This window comes from Neocloeon triangulifer, unplaced genomic scaffold, assembly GCF_031216515.1.
Source record: "Neocloeon triangulifer isolate White Clay Creek 2 clone unplaced genomic scaffold, ASM3121651v1 ptg000014l, whole genome shotgun sequence".
Classification (NCBI taxonomy): domain Eukaryota; kingdom Metazoa; phylum Arthropoda; class Insecta; order Ephemeroptera; family Baetidae; genus Neocloeon; species Neocloeon triangulifer.
In genome coordinates this window covers 6,280,823-6,296,743 of record NW_026775556.1, presented here as the reverse complement: position 1 = coordinate 6,296,743, position 15,921 = coordinate 6,280,823, and the positions used below count along the sequence as shown (strand labels likewise).

Here is a 15,921-nt window from a genome sequence, read left to right as displayed (position 1 = left end):
CTGAAGAGAGGGCGAAGTGGTGTGCGAACGAGGAAGATTGACTGGTGGTGTGCGCGTGGAGGCAGAGCAGCGGCGAGAGGGAATTCGAGAGGGCCAAAGAGCAGCAGAGGGTCGTTTCCTGCTGCAATAGAATTACTCTCGCTGCCTGCGCGCTACGTCATTGATCCGTGACGTCACGCGGTTGCTTCGTTCGGGGTGGGGCCTGCTCGAAAGCAAAGCCCGACTCGAACCGACTCTGCACATGGCCAAACGTCACCGGGCCGGGGGCCGCGACACGTGCCGCCCCCGCCGCCTCCACTGCATTTCGCCCCGCGCTCGATAAAACTAGTCCAGCTGACGCAAAAAAAGAAAGAAAGAAATAAGGGGTGGTGCGTCGCGCTTGATGCATATTGCAGTGGATATTGCTTTTCTGCAAGCGATTCAAACTGCACGTCACACAGGACTGCTTTCATGCTTTGCTGCGCCAGTCACGGCATTTGCCCGGTTGACTTTTCATTTCCAGCTATAGCTGTAGCTGCAGCCACTCTCTGGCTGCATGTTGCAAACCTACATTTGCTCGCCGCAAAGTTTTGCCGCAAATGAAAGTGCACAAATTGTTTATTGCACGAATAAAAGAAAAACGAGGTAGCGAAACTGGAACTATTACTTGAACTTTTTCCTACAAATGAGTAATCGTATTTTATATGGGTTATTTGATTGTTGGAGTCATATGCGGCAAAATGAACATCACTCTGTTAAGATATAAACCTGTTCGAAATTTTTAGGTCACACGGTCAGCGCACAGAATTTGCGAAAATTTAAATTAAAAAATATTGTACTTAAATTCAACAAACCCATGTATTAAATTTTTGCTTCACTGTTTATGATTGAACATACAGGAGGTGTGGGGATAGTAGTATTTTTTACTTTATACTTCATGATTGTCATCACAAAATGATTACCCTTACAAAAGAGCACAGAAACGTTGAAAATTGTAGGTTTATGAAAAGCACTATTTTTATAAGATCAACAAACAATAAGCCGCGCGTCAAAGAAGACTACCATAAATCCAAGTAAAATCACAATTGTTAAAAGACAATCTTTTTCTAATCCGATTTTTCAAAGAATAAACAAAATGACTTATATTATTTTCCTATTAAAAACAATAATTTAAATGAGCTTTTCTTTGTTATATTGTAAAAAATGTACCTAATCATTCCACTGGCAGAGCGATGGCATGGCCATGCCATGGCCATGCCATGGCCATGCCATGGCCATGCCATGCCATAGCCATGCCATAGCCATGTCATAGCCATGCCATAGCCATGCCATAGCCATGCCATGGCCATGGCAATGCCATAGCCACGCCATAGCCATGGCCATGGCATGGCATGGCTACTTTCTCGACTCGCGCGACTCGCCCGACTCGCGTGACTCGAGAGATTTGGATCAGTGTAAATTATTATTAATAATTTTAATTAGATTATTTTTTAATTTTGACAAATTGGTTTATGTATTTTAAAATATAAAAATATTTTAACATTTTTTTTATTCAATTTTATTTGTGTTACTCGAGTGAGCTGCATGGCTATGGCATTGCTATGCCATGGCTACTTGCTCATCTCGCGCAACTCGCGCGACGAAATTTTCAAATTTTTGACGCCAGATTTGACAGAAACAAATTATGAAGTTAAATATTGCAAGAGAAGCGTGCTGGAGACACAAAAAGAATTTATCTTTTTTTATATACAGTTGGAAAAAGTAAACAACAATGATTTAATAAAGTGAGAATATTATTTTACTGTTTTGTATTTTATTACTGGGGATTAAAAGTTTTGATATAGGGGCGAGTCAGTAAAAAGTATTCATTCATGAACAATTTGCTATCTGGCATTAAAGTTAATCATTTTTAAAAACAAGCTTTAGATATCATAATTATTTGAAGTCACAAAGAATGAAATTTTTAGAAACTAAAAGAAAAAATAATTATGAACCGTGTTAAAAAAGAATTTAAACAACTGGAAATAATGAGTACATAAATAATTTTAAAAGAAAATAAGCCCTGATTCCACTTCTGTATTTTATCGCTTTTGAACATAAAATTAGGACGGCATTGAATAAAAACACGCTTCCAACTTTGCCATAAAACGTGAAGCGACGACGATTTATTCGTGTTGCGCGTCAAAAACAATAAAATAGATCGCGCTCCCTCTCTGCATTACACGCATTTATTATTTCGCTCTGTGATATAATACGAGGCGCGCCAAACACAGCAGCAGCAGAATGTGGCACTGACTTTTTTTCCTTCCTACTCTTAATATCCATTTCGCAAGAAGCAAGCAAGCGCACGATTGCCAAAGTCTGCGAAAATGAGCAGAGCAAATAATTTATTTGTTGATTCGAATGTTGCAGGCTTGCGGCAGCCCAAGAGGCTGCGGCGCAGCAGCAGCGAGACGGCGAGGTTCGTGATCTCGGGGCCGCCGCAGGCACGGGTGAGTACCGCCGAGGCCCCCGGGGCCCCCACGGGCTCCTAGGGGTCCCCGAGGCTCTCAACACTTCTGATTGCGGCCCTTTTCCGCAGGTATGGGCGGTCGGCGCGGAGGTGCAGGGGCCGACCCAGGCGCCAAAGGACCGAGCTCGCTCTTCATCCTCAGCGAAGAAAACCCCCTCAGGAGATACACTCGTTTCATCATCGAGTGGCCATATCCTTTTCTGCACCAAAAATCTTTTTTTTTACATTTTCAGGCAAATTCTATTATTTAATTTCACCGTATAAATATTAAATTAAAGAAAATTAACTTTGAAATACTTTGAGAGGAAAAAAATCAATATTATTCATGCTTTTATTTTTTAAACTCATTTTGAATTCTGATTTTTTTATTTAAACATTTCTAATGAAATCTTTGGATAAAATCATTTATTTTGAAATAATAAATCATGGCAATAGATTTATATAAAAATCCAATTTTATCAAATGGGCTTATTTGATTTATAGTGCACAGAAGTATTAATTTGTTGCTCACTAAAGATTCTTAATTTATTTGAATCTTTCAGTCTTCTAGCTGTGTTACCTTTATTCTTCTATTCAAGAATTATTAAATGGTTGAAATGGGTTTATCATTTAAAATGTTCAAAGGAATATGCATTACATGCTGTTAAATATTTGATTTACTGTTAATAGATATAATCTAAACCAGTTTTGAATTTTAAATAAGAAAGAAAGGATAATTTTAAACCCACCAATATTTAAAAAAAAATAAAAAAAAAAATTAAAAAAATTATCAGTTTAAACTTCAAATTTTTCAATAAAATTACATCGATTATCAAATACCTTTTGTTACTTTGTTAATATAGAAATAATACCAAAAGAAATTTTGAATTTATTGGTTACATAATCAAAAATTTTGAAAAATGAATTATTTTACATCACAAATATAATGATTTTTGTTCATTCTAAGGGGAACAAAAGAGTTCAAGGAACTCTTGGCAATCATAATCAATTCAGAAACCCGTTGCTTTTGTCATGTGGTAAAAATAAAAGGGCTCGGATTGAAAATTACTCCAGTGGGAAAGCGCCACAAGCCGTTTATTTGCGTGGAAACGGCGTCGGCCCGTTCTTCCCCCTCCCTCCATTCCAGCCGATGCTAATAAGAGTTAAATGCCGCAGCCCCTGCCAGTTATGCAGCCGACTGAGTACGAATGCTCAACAAAAAGCCTAAGTCGAGCGGCGGCAGGGGCTGCGGAAAGAAGCGGTACAACTTTCTCTTCTGATATTTTTTAACCAACGCGCCCGATGCCCATAAACGAAATGCAAATTGCACCCCGTGCACGTCGCACCCCAGCTAACCACCGACCACCCTGTCTAGCTGATTAAAAATAGAACACCTTTCCGAGGCAAAAGGGAGCTATAAATACGCGGCTTTATTTCCAGCTCCCCGATAAAATCCAACTTTGATCACACATTGGCCGAAAAAAAACATCAAGGCAGATTCATTAATAAGGGACCATCGATATTGTTTCAGTTTTATGGCTTCGTGAAATAAAAATAAAAAGTAAACACAATTATAATTTTCAATAAAAATAATTTGTAAGTCTCAATAAAATTCACAGTTAAATTTTCTTATTAGGCGATAAAATTATAAACAAGAAATATAAATCCAAAAAATCAGCTTTTTATCTCAGTCCAGTTTTCAACCCTGCAACGTTAATTTCCAATTTAGATTAAAAAACTAAATTTAAAAAAAATCAACAACTTGTGACGAACGGTTGATATCTATAGTTTGTTGTCCACTTACAATGTCCCGCTGCAAAAAAAGTTGCGATATTCAGCAGAGATACATGGCACGTTGACCTAGATTGCATGAATGGTCCTTGAGAGAGGGAGAGAGAGCTGCACTCGCTCTCGCGATTTCATACGCTCGCTCAAAGGTGGGCCCGGCAGCCGATTCTTGATTTTTTTTTTACATTCTGCTCTCTCTTAAAGTCGCGACTGGAAAATTACATTGCTCATTCAGGGGAGCATACATTGACATGTCTCCCGATTTGCAAGACACGCCACTTATTCTTTATTCAAAAGAGCTGCGCGCGCATTTTGTGCCATCGTGACTTCTTTTTTTTATAAATACACAGCCAGTTTTGCAATATATGTGCTGCGATATAAAAAAAAAACGAATCGCCCCCCGCAAAATGTACACACATCACGGAGATGCGGAGAGACAGATCAATGCTGCTGCAATGCACACGCAGTCTTGATTTTCCAGTGACTCGCTCGCTCGCCACACATGGAGAGCGTGTTTTCCGCACACAATAAAAATATGCATAAAAGCTTTACTTGGTTTCATCCCCGTCGTAAAATGTAATGCCTCTGCCCGCCGCCCTTTATATTTTTATTGCTGACATCAACTTCCCCACTGGAATTTGGCTTCAAATCCGCTCTTGTGAAAATCGTCAAAGGTCTCAAACTTTAGAATTTTAAATTATTTGCAAGATAAATATCGTTTTTTCCTATGTCACATTCGAAGTCATACATCCCAAGATACTATTTGTATTTTTATAGCTTATTATTCTCGTTAAGGGGCAGTTAGTTAGAAATTTTTATTTAACAATAATTTATTCACTTTATATAAACACCCATTAAAAAATTTTATTTGATAAAGACAAAAAACATGAATAAATAAATAATGATACATGAAATTATTATCAAAATTACAAACAAATATATAAAAATCAAATTAATTAGGTAAAGTTCAGCAAAAAATAATTGTTTTATTTTTAATTATTGTTTTCTTCATATTTATGTGAACCTTTTGTGAAAAATATGTACGTCAGAGTTTTCCTTGATTCCTAAGCACTCCTTTCGAGTACGCTGTCTTGCTGACAATTATTGCAAACTGCATTGTTCTCGCACTGGAGGAACATCTGCCAAATGGGGACCGCACCATCCTCGCCCAGAAATTGGTAATTTGAATCAAAACCATTATCTGGACATGAACTGATTTCCGTTTTCATTTTGCAGGAGCTGACTGAACCTTACTTTTTAGGAATTTTTTGTGTTGAAGCGTCATTAAAAATACTAGCGTTAGGATTTGTTCTTCATCCTCGTTCCTATCTTCGTAATATCTGGAACATGATGGATTTCGTTGTAGTGGTCACAGGGTGAGTGTCACTTTCAATCTTTTACTTTAAATAACTTAAAAAAAGGCCATATTTAGCAAAAAGGAGGACGGAGTGAAGCAGCGCATCGAATTCATATTTTCAGTATATTTCAGCTTATGTTGTATTGCAGAGTTTCTACAGCGCTCGTCGCGGCGCGTTTTGTTTTATTGATCGCACTCGAGGGATCGTCATTCTCTTGCCGCTGTTTGTATTTTTGAATAATACGCAATTTTCTTCTTTTGTACATAATTGCACAAATGTTTTCAGCTGATTAATTATTTATTCTTTTCAATTTAATTGGGCTGTGCATCAACAAAAAAGTATTATATTGATCGAAGGTGGAAAGAGTGTGGTTAAAAGTTAAAATTATTGAAAAACATGACATTTTATCCCACAAAAAGTTGAGGGTGACCAACCCTAAATTGAATAGACTGGTTTCCGCTCTTGGTTTTTGATATATTTGAATAAAAATAAGCAGTAGCTTTCAATTATTTATTTTTTTGAACAATTTTTTTCCAACAGAGGAAGATACTAAATAAGAAATTAAATCGTTAAAATCTTTTAAGTCTTGGAATTCAAACAGGGTCCTGAAAAAAAATTCCCGTGTGGCTCAAGAGAATTTGTAATATAAAAAAATGTCTTGCTATACTTTTTGTAATTATTGAACATTGTACAAAACTTTGGTGTGCATTTTTTGGGCAAAATAATGAGTAGTAATATATATTTCACGTTCAGAAAGTGAAGCTTCAATAATTCATGTCATTATTTGGCCACCACACTCATTCCACCCAAAATCATATTAATGTCCAAGAAATACATAAAATAATCGGACCCAAAGTAATTGATGCATTGTCTTTTTTGTGGAAACCGTTGTATAAATCCAATGTAAATTATGTATAAATTTTCCTGCGTAGGTCCATGACAATATTCGCAGAGACAAATGTAGATATGGATCTACGTATGTTGAGGTCCTTTCGAGTATTGCGTCCCCTCAAATTGGTCTCTCGAATACCAAGTAAGGACTCGCTCACACAACTCTCGCAACATCACGTCTGAACCGCTCTCTTTTTGTCACTTACATACGTATACATATATTATTTTGTGTGGCGTGTGCAGAAGTCAAATTAAATAAGTCGTGGCGCAGAATTGTAGCTCTTGGTTTGTTGGCGCTATCTGTCTCTCGTGTGGCTAGTTTACTCGTACACATACATACATAATTATTGCCAAATTAATTACCAACTCTCTAGCTGTATCCAGTCTGTCAGTTTTCTTTCAAAAAGCGTGTGTGTGTTGATCGTCAATAGTCCATGGAAGGTTTTTGCTCTACATGTAAAATGTCACTCTTCAAACATAATGTTTATTTAAAAATTCAAATCAAATTACTCCAAGTTTGATTTTATCTTCATCTATTTTGAAGTTATGCAGATTTGCAAGTTGTCAAAAATTTAATTGAAAATAAATATATTTTAAATTCTTTTTCAAAGACACATTCAATAAGCTCAGAAATCTGCCCAAAAATCTTCCTGTGTATAGTGCTAATACTACTGCCTATTTCTAATTCTGCTTTGTATACTAACAGGATTAATCTGTGATAGACCTTACTAGAAAAAAGAAAAAATATACTGCAATAATTGTTAGAATCTACAGTTCTGTCAGAACTTTTAAAGTTTCAGAAGGAATTATTGAGGAAATTAGTCACTAGAAACGTTAGTTTTTTTAGTCAGGTCAAGGCTAGAAACTCTTACATAGTTTGAGTTTTAGAATTTTAGATGAGTTAGACTATCGATATTAAATTACTTCTGTATTTCAGAGCAGGCATGCGGCTAGTTTTATATCAGAGATTTATATAATGTTGTAAATTACTGTACTAGTCCTATCTATATTTTAGGCCAAATATATATCATTTTTAAGACTATCTTTTGCAAAAGACTACATACATTTTTGATCTGTAATGCAATAGGTAGTGATGTAGTTGAGTTGCTTGCAGGTTCATCACACTTTTTCCTCAGAATGACTTAGATGTTGATCTGAGGACTTTAAGAGCCATCAGAGTGCTTAGACCTCTCAAATTAGTATCGGGGATTCCCAGTAAGTACTTTAGGAACAATGTAATTGGCGCTTAACTTAATGTCACTTTACTTCTCAATATTAAAACTATAGTCTAGTGTTTTTCTTTAGCTTAGTCCTCTTTTCTGCTTTTTGTTAGAACAAAAGACAACTCAAATTTTTTTCACGTTCTCCCCTCAAAATTCTCATCCAGATTTTGTGTCGCAAAATTCTCTTCTAACAAACACTCCGCCCTACAGGTCTGCAAGTGGTGTTGAAGTCCATCATCAAAGCCATGGCACCCTTGCTGCAGATAGGCCTGCTCGTGTTATTCGCCATTGTTATATTCGCCATCATTGGGCTCGAGTTTTACTGCGGGGCCTTGCACAAAACGTGTTACAGTCTCGAGGAACTCAGTGAGTTAAAAATTAAACGCGTCTAGCACTTCAAAATAAATTTATATAAAATTTAAATTGCCCTGCTAACAATTTCGACAGCCGGTGTGGCAGTAAAATTCACGCACGTTTTTCACCTTTTCCGCAGCTCGAGTGTACAAAGAGGGTGAATGGGCAACGCCATGTAACACGGACAACAAGACAGAAGCGCCTGCGGGCAGTTACGTGTGTAACTCGTCCGTCTCCACGTGCCTAGAAGACTGGGAAGGCCCCAATTTTGGGATAACGTCCTTTGATAACATAGGATTCGCTATGTTAACTGTGTTCCAATGTATTACCATGGAGGGGTGGACCCAGGTGTTGTATTGGGTGGGTGAAAAAATTAAAAAAAAAAAAAAAAAAAAAATCGGAACTAATTGAATTTTTTGCTTCCAGACAAATGATGCTTTAGGGAGCACATTCAATTGGATATATTTTGTACCACTTATCGTCATAGGTTCCTTTTTTATGCTCAATTTAGTTCTCGGTGTTCTTAGCGGGTAAGTTGGAAAAACTTGAAAATATTTTTCTAAAACAATTTCTACTTTCTTGAGTTCTTTTTGTTTGTTTATTTCTAAAAATTTGTTCTCCCCAAAAAGAGAGTTCTCAAATCAAAGAAAAAAAGTTGAGCGGCAGTCGCAATTTCTAAGGGCGCGTGAAAAAAAGCATTTCGTGGATGCGTATGCAGCATATCTCGAGTGGATATGCCAAGCAGGTATCTACTGTAAGCTAAAAACGCCTCTGGCCGTAATATCATATTAATTTTGTATCAAGGTTATATCGCACACAATACAAGTATTGAAAATGGCGTTCAAATAATCTGACACTTAATTTTAATAATAAAATCTTATCTTTTTATTGCAAAAAAAGTTTCAGCCCTTTATTTAGGGGAAAAGTTATATACATAAATAAATGAATATATTATACTAAGATCTTTTCCCTTTTTTAATTTTAACATAAATATTTTCTTTGGTTAATTACAAATTTTTGGGCCCCAAACTTGTTTTGCAATAGATATCATTACATTGTATGATTTCATTAAAGCTTTTTCTCATTTTTTACGTGGACGCCACTTTCTCTTTGAAAAATTAAAAAATTTGTTAAATCCGTTGTAAATTCCCCGTCCTAAATTTATTCTTGTACATTTATATATAGTTTGAAGTAATTTTTGGTTAGTTAATTTATTATATTCTGAAAAACGTACAGCTACATTCACACTCTGTAAGTACAAGTAAGCTCAACGCTTTGCAATTTTGTGCTTGTTGTCCACAGTGAATTTGCAAAAGAGAGAGAAAAAGTAGAAAACAGACAAACATTTTTGAAGCTTAGAAGAGCGCAACAGTTAGAGCGAGAGTTGAATGGATACGTAGAGTGGATATGTAGAGCAGGTAATTATATCGGCACTAAAATTCTTTAGCCAGAGAAACACGAAACGGACCGAGCGGACGCTAATTTTGGTGCAATTTCAGAGGAAGTGATATTAGCAGAAGAGAGAACGACAGACGAAGAGAAAATGCATATAATAGAAGGTTTGGATTCAATAATTTTAATAAATTCGGAAGTTCACCTGTGAATATTTTCAGCGAGGAGAAGAGCAGCCGCTAAGCGCAAAAAATTGAAAAACCTGGGCAAAAGCAAAAGCACAGACACCGAGGAAGAGGAGAATGAAGAGGAAGGAGACGATGGTGAGTGATTTGCCCTCCCCGCACATTTTACCAAAAAAGTGCAAGGAGCGACAAAATTATGCAATTAGCTGACAGGGCTATCGGACCCTAAAGTCAAAATTCTTCTCTACCCACATGCGGATAGTCGATAATTTTGATTTTTTTTTTTAAGTAATTAAATTTCAAAATTTGTGAATGCAGACTCAGAATTTAATGCACTAAACTACTAAAATTGCCCATTAAATAAATCAAGACCAGGCGAAATATTAAATGGAGCTTTCTCGTTGCAGCAAAAGTGGTGCTCATAAATAATTTTTTTGGTGTTGGTGAGGCTCATTTAAATCAATCTCTTATGATTTCTCGATGATTTTATATTATTCTCTGTGATCTGGTAGAATTTGATTAATGTTGGATTTTCATTTTTGGTCAAAATCGGTTGGTTTTTTGATCAGCCGCCGATTAGAGGACTAATTTAATGTGATTGGTGTTTCCTTATATACAGACATAGAAAGATTTTGTTGCCGTACAACATATTGTTGCAATGATTTATTTCTATTCGAACTAAATGTGGTTTTTTGATAAATTAGAACTTAGATACTCTAAATAATTATACTCTGCTCTGCAGTCATATTGAAAATGATAATATAACTGTGCCTATAGGAAAAATAACTATAATAAAATAGAAAAAGAGAGGTTCTCAAGTCAGAATCATTTTTCTAAAGTTATTATTTCGCTTTTTGTTTCAGTGCCTAATAAGAAAAAAAGTAAAGGTATGGAAGGGTAACTTAGCTGAAGCTCCCCAATTTTGCAATTTTTATCAGTATGCCGACTGATTTGAGTAGTTTTGTAATTCGTAGTGCAACATTATCTCTCATTTATATAATACAATTTATTATTAAAAAAAATCCCTTTTACTCTCTCATAATAAACCTCCCTCTCGACAAATTGCGATACAAATTTGCGCCGAGCAAAGTGCTGAAAGTCTTCCTTTGTTCGTCCTTATCCTTTGTTCACGCATTTCGACAGCAACTTTTCATATATCCATTCATGTTTATTCCTCTGATGATTTTTTTACTGTGAAAATGGCATTATTTGCTATGTATTTATTCTGCTGTAAACTTTTCAACCCTTCCTCGTAGGCCCTGAAACAATTTTTCATACATATATAATATACATTTTGTACGTTTTGAAACAAAGCATCAACAGGTTTTTTATTTTCGTTCTGCTTCACGATTAATTTTTCTGGCTGTGTCGCTAGTTTTTTTATACATATATATGCCCCCTGTTTCTATACATATGAAGAGCATGGTTAACAGTCCTGGTGCATAATGTCAACTGTTTCTCAACAGTTTTTGTACATCACCTTTTCTCTTTTCAAAAGGGGCAAAAACATTATACCAATAATACCATTGGCCGAGAAAATATTTCAAAATTTAACTACTGTTCTTGCCTCTGTTTAAATTTTATTTACATAATATATTTTTAGCAAGTTTCATTTTCATTCAAAGGCAATATTTGTGGAGTGTGTACATTGCAAAGTGTAATAGTTTCCATGAATAGCTCCACAAATCATTCAGAGAACCCCTTCATTACTTACTTATCAAGGATAGATTTCTTTCAAATGCGCTAGAGTTAGAAATTACCTTGCATTGTAGCATTCACTCACATTTAACTTAAAACTATATTATTAGCATATTTTTAAGATACTTAGGCTGACTAACATGAGTTGTGTGATGCTTGTTGGTTTGCAGTATTTGTCAAAATTTTATAATTATTCATATTATAAAAAAAATTATATTGAAAAAAAATGGTCCGTAATTCAGGCCCGTAGCTAATAAGGAAAATTAGTTTCCTAAAAAAATATTATCCATTTTTATAATAATGTTGATGCTTTTGTAAAGTAATTTGATCTATAGAATTTTGTGATTTGTGACGCATCAACAGGCACTCGCAATTTCTCTAGAAATTTGAATTGGAGTGCCTGGCTCATATTTTGTACCAATTTCAAGTTTCCATATACATTATCTCAAAAGTACTTTGCTGGTAGCTCTAGTCCGTAAATTTAAGTGCCAGCTCTGGCTTTGTTCACCTGATTCGCTACACGCTTTCAGGGTCTCTGACAACAGTAAAAAACCAAGGAGCCTGTGTAGAATTCTGGAGACAAGAGAAGAGATTAAGGTGAGCACAAAACCAATTTACAATTTTTTTTGAAAAAATAATCAAACCTCCCTTTTTTACAGATTTTGGATACGACACACAGTAAAACAGCAGTGGTTTTACTGGTTCGTCATTGTACTTGTGTTTTTCAACACAGCCTGTGTAGCAGTAGAACACTATGGACAGCCGCCGTGGCTGACATCGTTTTTATGTGAGAAATTCAGTGAATGAGAAATTTCCGTTTCGGATCCTAACGCACGCCACGTTTGATTACAGATATAGCAGAATATGTTTTTTTAGGACTATTCATGATGGAGATGTTTATAAAAATGTACGCACTAGGACCAAGAATATACTTCGAGTCTTCATTCAATAGATTCGATTGTGTAGTCATCAGTGGCTCTATTTTTGAAGTTGTTTGGTCAGAACTGAAATCTGGATCGTTCGGTCTCTCAGTGCTAAGAGCCTTGCGACTGCTGCGCATTTTCAAAGTGACCAAGTACTGGTCTTCGCTGAGGAACCTCGTAATATCATTGCTCAACTCGATGCGATCCATCATTTCTCTGTTGTTCCTGCTGTTCTTGTTCATCCTGATCTTTGCACTGCTTGGCATGCAATTGTTCGGGGGAGCATTCAACTTTGACGATGGAACACCGCCCACCAACTTCAACACATTCCCCATTGCACTGCTTACGGTCTTCCAAGTACGAAATTTTGGTTTGAAATTTTTTAAATTAATTTATTTGTCAATTTCGTCAGATCTTGACTGGCGAGGATTGGAACGAGGTGATGTACCAAGGAATTTTGTCGCAAGGAGGTCACAAAAAGGGCATGATCTACTCGCTGTACTTCATCATTCTGGTGCTCTTCGGTAACTACACCCTGCTGAACGTCTTCTTGGCTATCGCTGTCGACAACTTGGCGAACGCTCAAGAACTGACTGCTGCTGAAGAGGAGCAAGAGGAAGAAGACAAAGAGGTAATACTTTCTATTTTTTTTCATGAGTATGCAACCTGCGTGACATTGATCAATCTAATTTATAGATAATTTTAAAAATTCCATTTTTTTCTTACTGATTGATAGTTGATAATTAATCATAAAGAATGTTAATGATTTTATACTTTATTAATTATTAAATTAAAAACAATATATATTATAAATTAAAACAAAGCATAAATTTTTTATTCTTGTAAATTAAAACAATTATTATTTAGATTTTCCAATAACCTTTATATAAGAATTTAAATTAGATTAGATTGACAAAATTTTTGAGAGTTGGAAGTAGAAAAAATTGAGTTTAAATTTTGTATCAAAAAAGTCTTTAATTTATTGTTATTTTAATACTTTTTAAATTTTTAAGAAACAACTAATGGAGCTGGAAAAGGAGATCGACGCTCTGCAAATGAACCCCGACGGCACCCCTATGGTAGGGGAAGGCGGCGGGGGTGGCAAAGGGGGAGCCAAAAAGCCTGCCAAAAAGGATGAGGATAAAAAGATGGGCGACGACGACCAGCAGGGCCCAAAACCTATGCTGCCCTACTCGTCCATGTTCGTCCTCACCTCCACAAATCCGTAAAAAAAAATCATATAAAAACTTTACGATTTTTGTTTAAACTTAATTGATTTAAAGGTTGAGAAAAGCAGCCCATTGGGTCGTAAATCTGCGCTACTTCGACTTCTTCATCATGGTGGTCATCAGTTTGAGCTCCATCGCTCTGGCTGCCGAGGACCCTGTGGTCGAAGAGAGCACCAGAAATCGCATTCTCAATTACTTTGATTACGCCTTCACTGGTGTGTTCACGATAGAGATGCTTTTAAAGGTAAACCAAAAATTAAAATTTCAATTAAATTTTATTTTTAAATTAGAAAAATATGCGTTTTTCTAAATTCTTAATTAACTTATTTTATTACACCTTAATTTTTTGCAGATTGTAGATTTAGGCGTAATATTACATCCCGGTTCATACCTGAGAGAATTTTGGAATATCATGGATGCAGTGGTCGTGATATGCGCCGCCGTGTCATTCGGCTTTGACATGACGTAACATTTAAATTTTTTTTTTTATTGAATGTTATTAATTTAATAAAAATAATATTACAGAGGAAGCTCTGCGGGTCAGAACCTAAGTACAATCAAATCACTGAGGGTGTTGCGCGTGCTGCGACCCCTGAAAACTATTAAACGAGTGCCGAAGCTCAAGGCCGTGTTTGACTGCGTGATCAACTCGCTGAAGAACGTCATCAACATCTTGATCGTCTACATTTTGTTCCACTTCATCTTCGCTGTGATCGCGGTGCAACTGTTCAACGGCAAGTTTTTCTACTGCACGGACGAGAGCAAACACACTGCCGAGGACTGCCAGGGCCAGTACTTCAAGTTCGACTCTGAAAACCAGTTGCCGTCGGCCGCCCCTAGGGAGTGGAGACAGCAGAGCTTCCACTATGACAATGTTATGGCTGCCATGCTAACCCTGTTCGCCGTGCAGACCGGCGAAGGATGGCCTCAGTAAGGATAAAAATAACTAAATTATCTCGAAATAATGAAGGGAGGTTTTAAAAAACCAAAATAATTTTTAAATAATAAACTTTTTATTATTTAAGGCCAAATGATGCAGTTTTAAGCAAAATTATGTTGGTTTTAATACTTGCACGCGATCCTAAAATAAATTCTTTCATTTTAAGTGGGAGTAAATATTTGATGACGCATCTCCATCAAATATTTTTTTGCCAAATTTAAAATTTTGCAATATATCTGTTTTTCAGAGTGCTGCAAAACTCGATGGCGGCTACATACGAGGACGAGGGACCCATTCAGAATTTTCGCATTGAAATGTCGATTTTCTACGTGGTCTACTTTGTAGTGTTCCCGTTCTTCTTCGTGAACATCTTCGTAGCCTTGATTATTATCACCTTCCAAGAGCAGGGCGAGGCCGAACTGCAGGATGGAGAAATAGACAAAAACCAGGTTTGAATTTGAATATTATTATTTTGTTTTAATTCGCCTAAAACTGTTTGTTCAGAAATCCTGCATTGATTTCACGATCAGTGCCAGACCTTTGGAGAGATACATGCCCAACAGACGAAACAGTTTCAAATACAAAATCTGGCGAGTGGTTGTGTCCTCGCCGTTTGAATATTTCATCATGCTGTTGATCGTCTTAAACACGCTACTCCTGATGATGAAGGTAATCTTTTTCAAACACACTTCCAACGCAAATCATCAACCCAAAATTAATGTTGAAAAATTACCAGAAAAACACATAAGGAGTGCGAATTCAGTTTCGCTCTTCTCGTGTGTAATCTCATTTCAAGGCAGAACGAAATTCATCCACCAGACACAAAAATTGGCTGTATATGACACAAGAAACATTCCTCTCCACAAAACTAATTACAACTTTCAGGATTGCTGAATCGTTGCCGATTTAATCGTTACTTATATTGCAAGACACAACTTATATATTTAATCGACTTTAACTTTTCTTAAAACGCTTTTCCAAACTACAAATTTTATCATTACGACCTATATATTCTTCACTTGCATGCTTTGCATCTTGTTGAAATGCATTTCCAAAAGAAAACAAAAACATCCCGCATTGAACAAACTAACCTTGAGAATAATTTTGAAAAATCATCTTGAAATTTAAAATGCATGCCCTTTGAATATATACATGCAAACCCTTTTAAAATTTAAGACACAAAAAAATCTTCCGCAATTTCCTAAACATGAACACAAATTTTAAATACCATTTTTGCATGCATTTAAATTTGATTGAATTTGCAACGGAATCTCCCCCATTTCTTTGTTTTTAAATTTTAACCATTGATTTTTATCCCGAATGTACTTTTTTATAAATAAAACCTCGGTTCTTTCAATGGTTTGCTCTTGATAAAATCTTGCTTGCAATTTTTATTTTCTGTTAAACTTGGCCATAAATAACCATTTCTTGTTTTGTCCCACCTGCTGTCTCATAAATCTCTTGGAAATG

The 15,921-nt window shown here is 36.0% G+C and overlaps 2 protein-coding genes across 2 annotated transcripts in view; both read left to right on the top strand.

The window, feature by feature from the left end:
* The window catches only part of LOC132201615 (voltage-dependent calcium channel type A subunit alpha-1-like), a gene marked incomplete at its 3' end in the record, with an annotated part of 44,321 nt that extends 41,624 nt beyond the window's left edge, over positions 1 to 2,697 (top strand). Inside the window, exons 3-4 of the mRNA XM_059627914.1 lie at positions 2,392 to 2,471; positions 2,561 to 2,697. Coding sequence (XP_059483897.1) covers positions 2,392 to 2,471; positions 2,561 to 2,697 — 217 coding nt within the window. The remainder of the gene's footprint in view (positions 1 to 2,391; positions 2,472 to 2,560) is intronic.
* Positions 2,698 to 3,678: 981 nt separating this feature from the next.
* The window catches only part of LOC132201614 (voltage-dependent calcium channel type A subunit alpha-1), a 29,896-nt gene continuing 17,653 nt past the window's right edge, over positions 3,679 to 15,921 (top strand). The window contains exons 1-20 of the mRNA XM_059627913.1: positions 3,679 to 3,731; positions 5,328 to 5,436; positions 5,495 to 5,634; positions 7,622 to 7,722; positions 7,941 to 8,096; positions 8,224 to 8,444; positions 8,511 to 8,614; positions 9,387 to 9,502; positions 9,584 to 9,643; positions 9,698 to 9,799; positions 11,890 to 11,956; positions 12,019 to 12,146; positions 12,212 to 12,639; positions 12,695 to 12,913; positions 13,296 to 13,507; positions 13,566 to 13,755; positions 13,864 to 13,976; positions 14,037 to 14,441; positions 14,699 to 14,900; positions 14,956 to 15,120. Coding sequence (XP_059483896.1) covers positions 3,679 to 3,731; positions 5,328 to 5,436; positions 5,495 to 5,634; positions 7,622 to 7,722; positions 7,941 to 8,096; positions 8,224 to 8,444; positions 8,511 to 8,614; positions 9,387 to 9,502; positions 9,584 to 9,643; positions 9,698 to 9,799; positions 11,890 to 11,956; positions 12,019 to 12,146; positions 12,212 to 12,639; positions 12,695 to 12,913; positions 13,296 to 13,507; positions 13,566 to 13,755; positions 13,864 to 13,976; positions 14,037 to 14,441; positions 14,699 to 14,900; positions 14,956 to 15,120 — 3,291 coding nt within the window. The remainder of the gene's footprint in view (positions 3,732 to 5,327; positions 5,437 to 5,494; positions 5,635 to 7,621; positions 7,723 to 7,940; positions 8,097 to 8,223; positions 8,445 to 8,510; positions 8,615 to 9,386; positions 9,503 to 9,583; positions 9,644 to 9,697; positions 9,800 to 11,889; positions 11,957 to 12,018; positions 12,147 to 12,211; positions 12,640 to 12,694; positions 12,914 to 13,295; positions 13,508 to 13,565; positions 13,756 to 13,863; positions 13,977 to 14,036; positions 14,442 to 14,698; positions 14,901 to 14,955; positions 15,121 to 15,921) is intronic.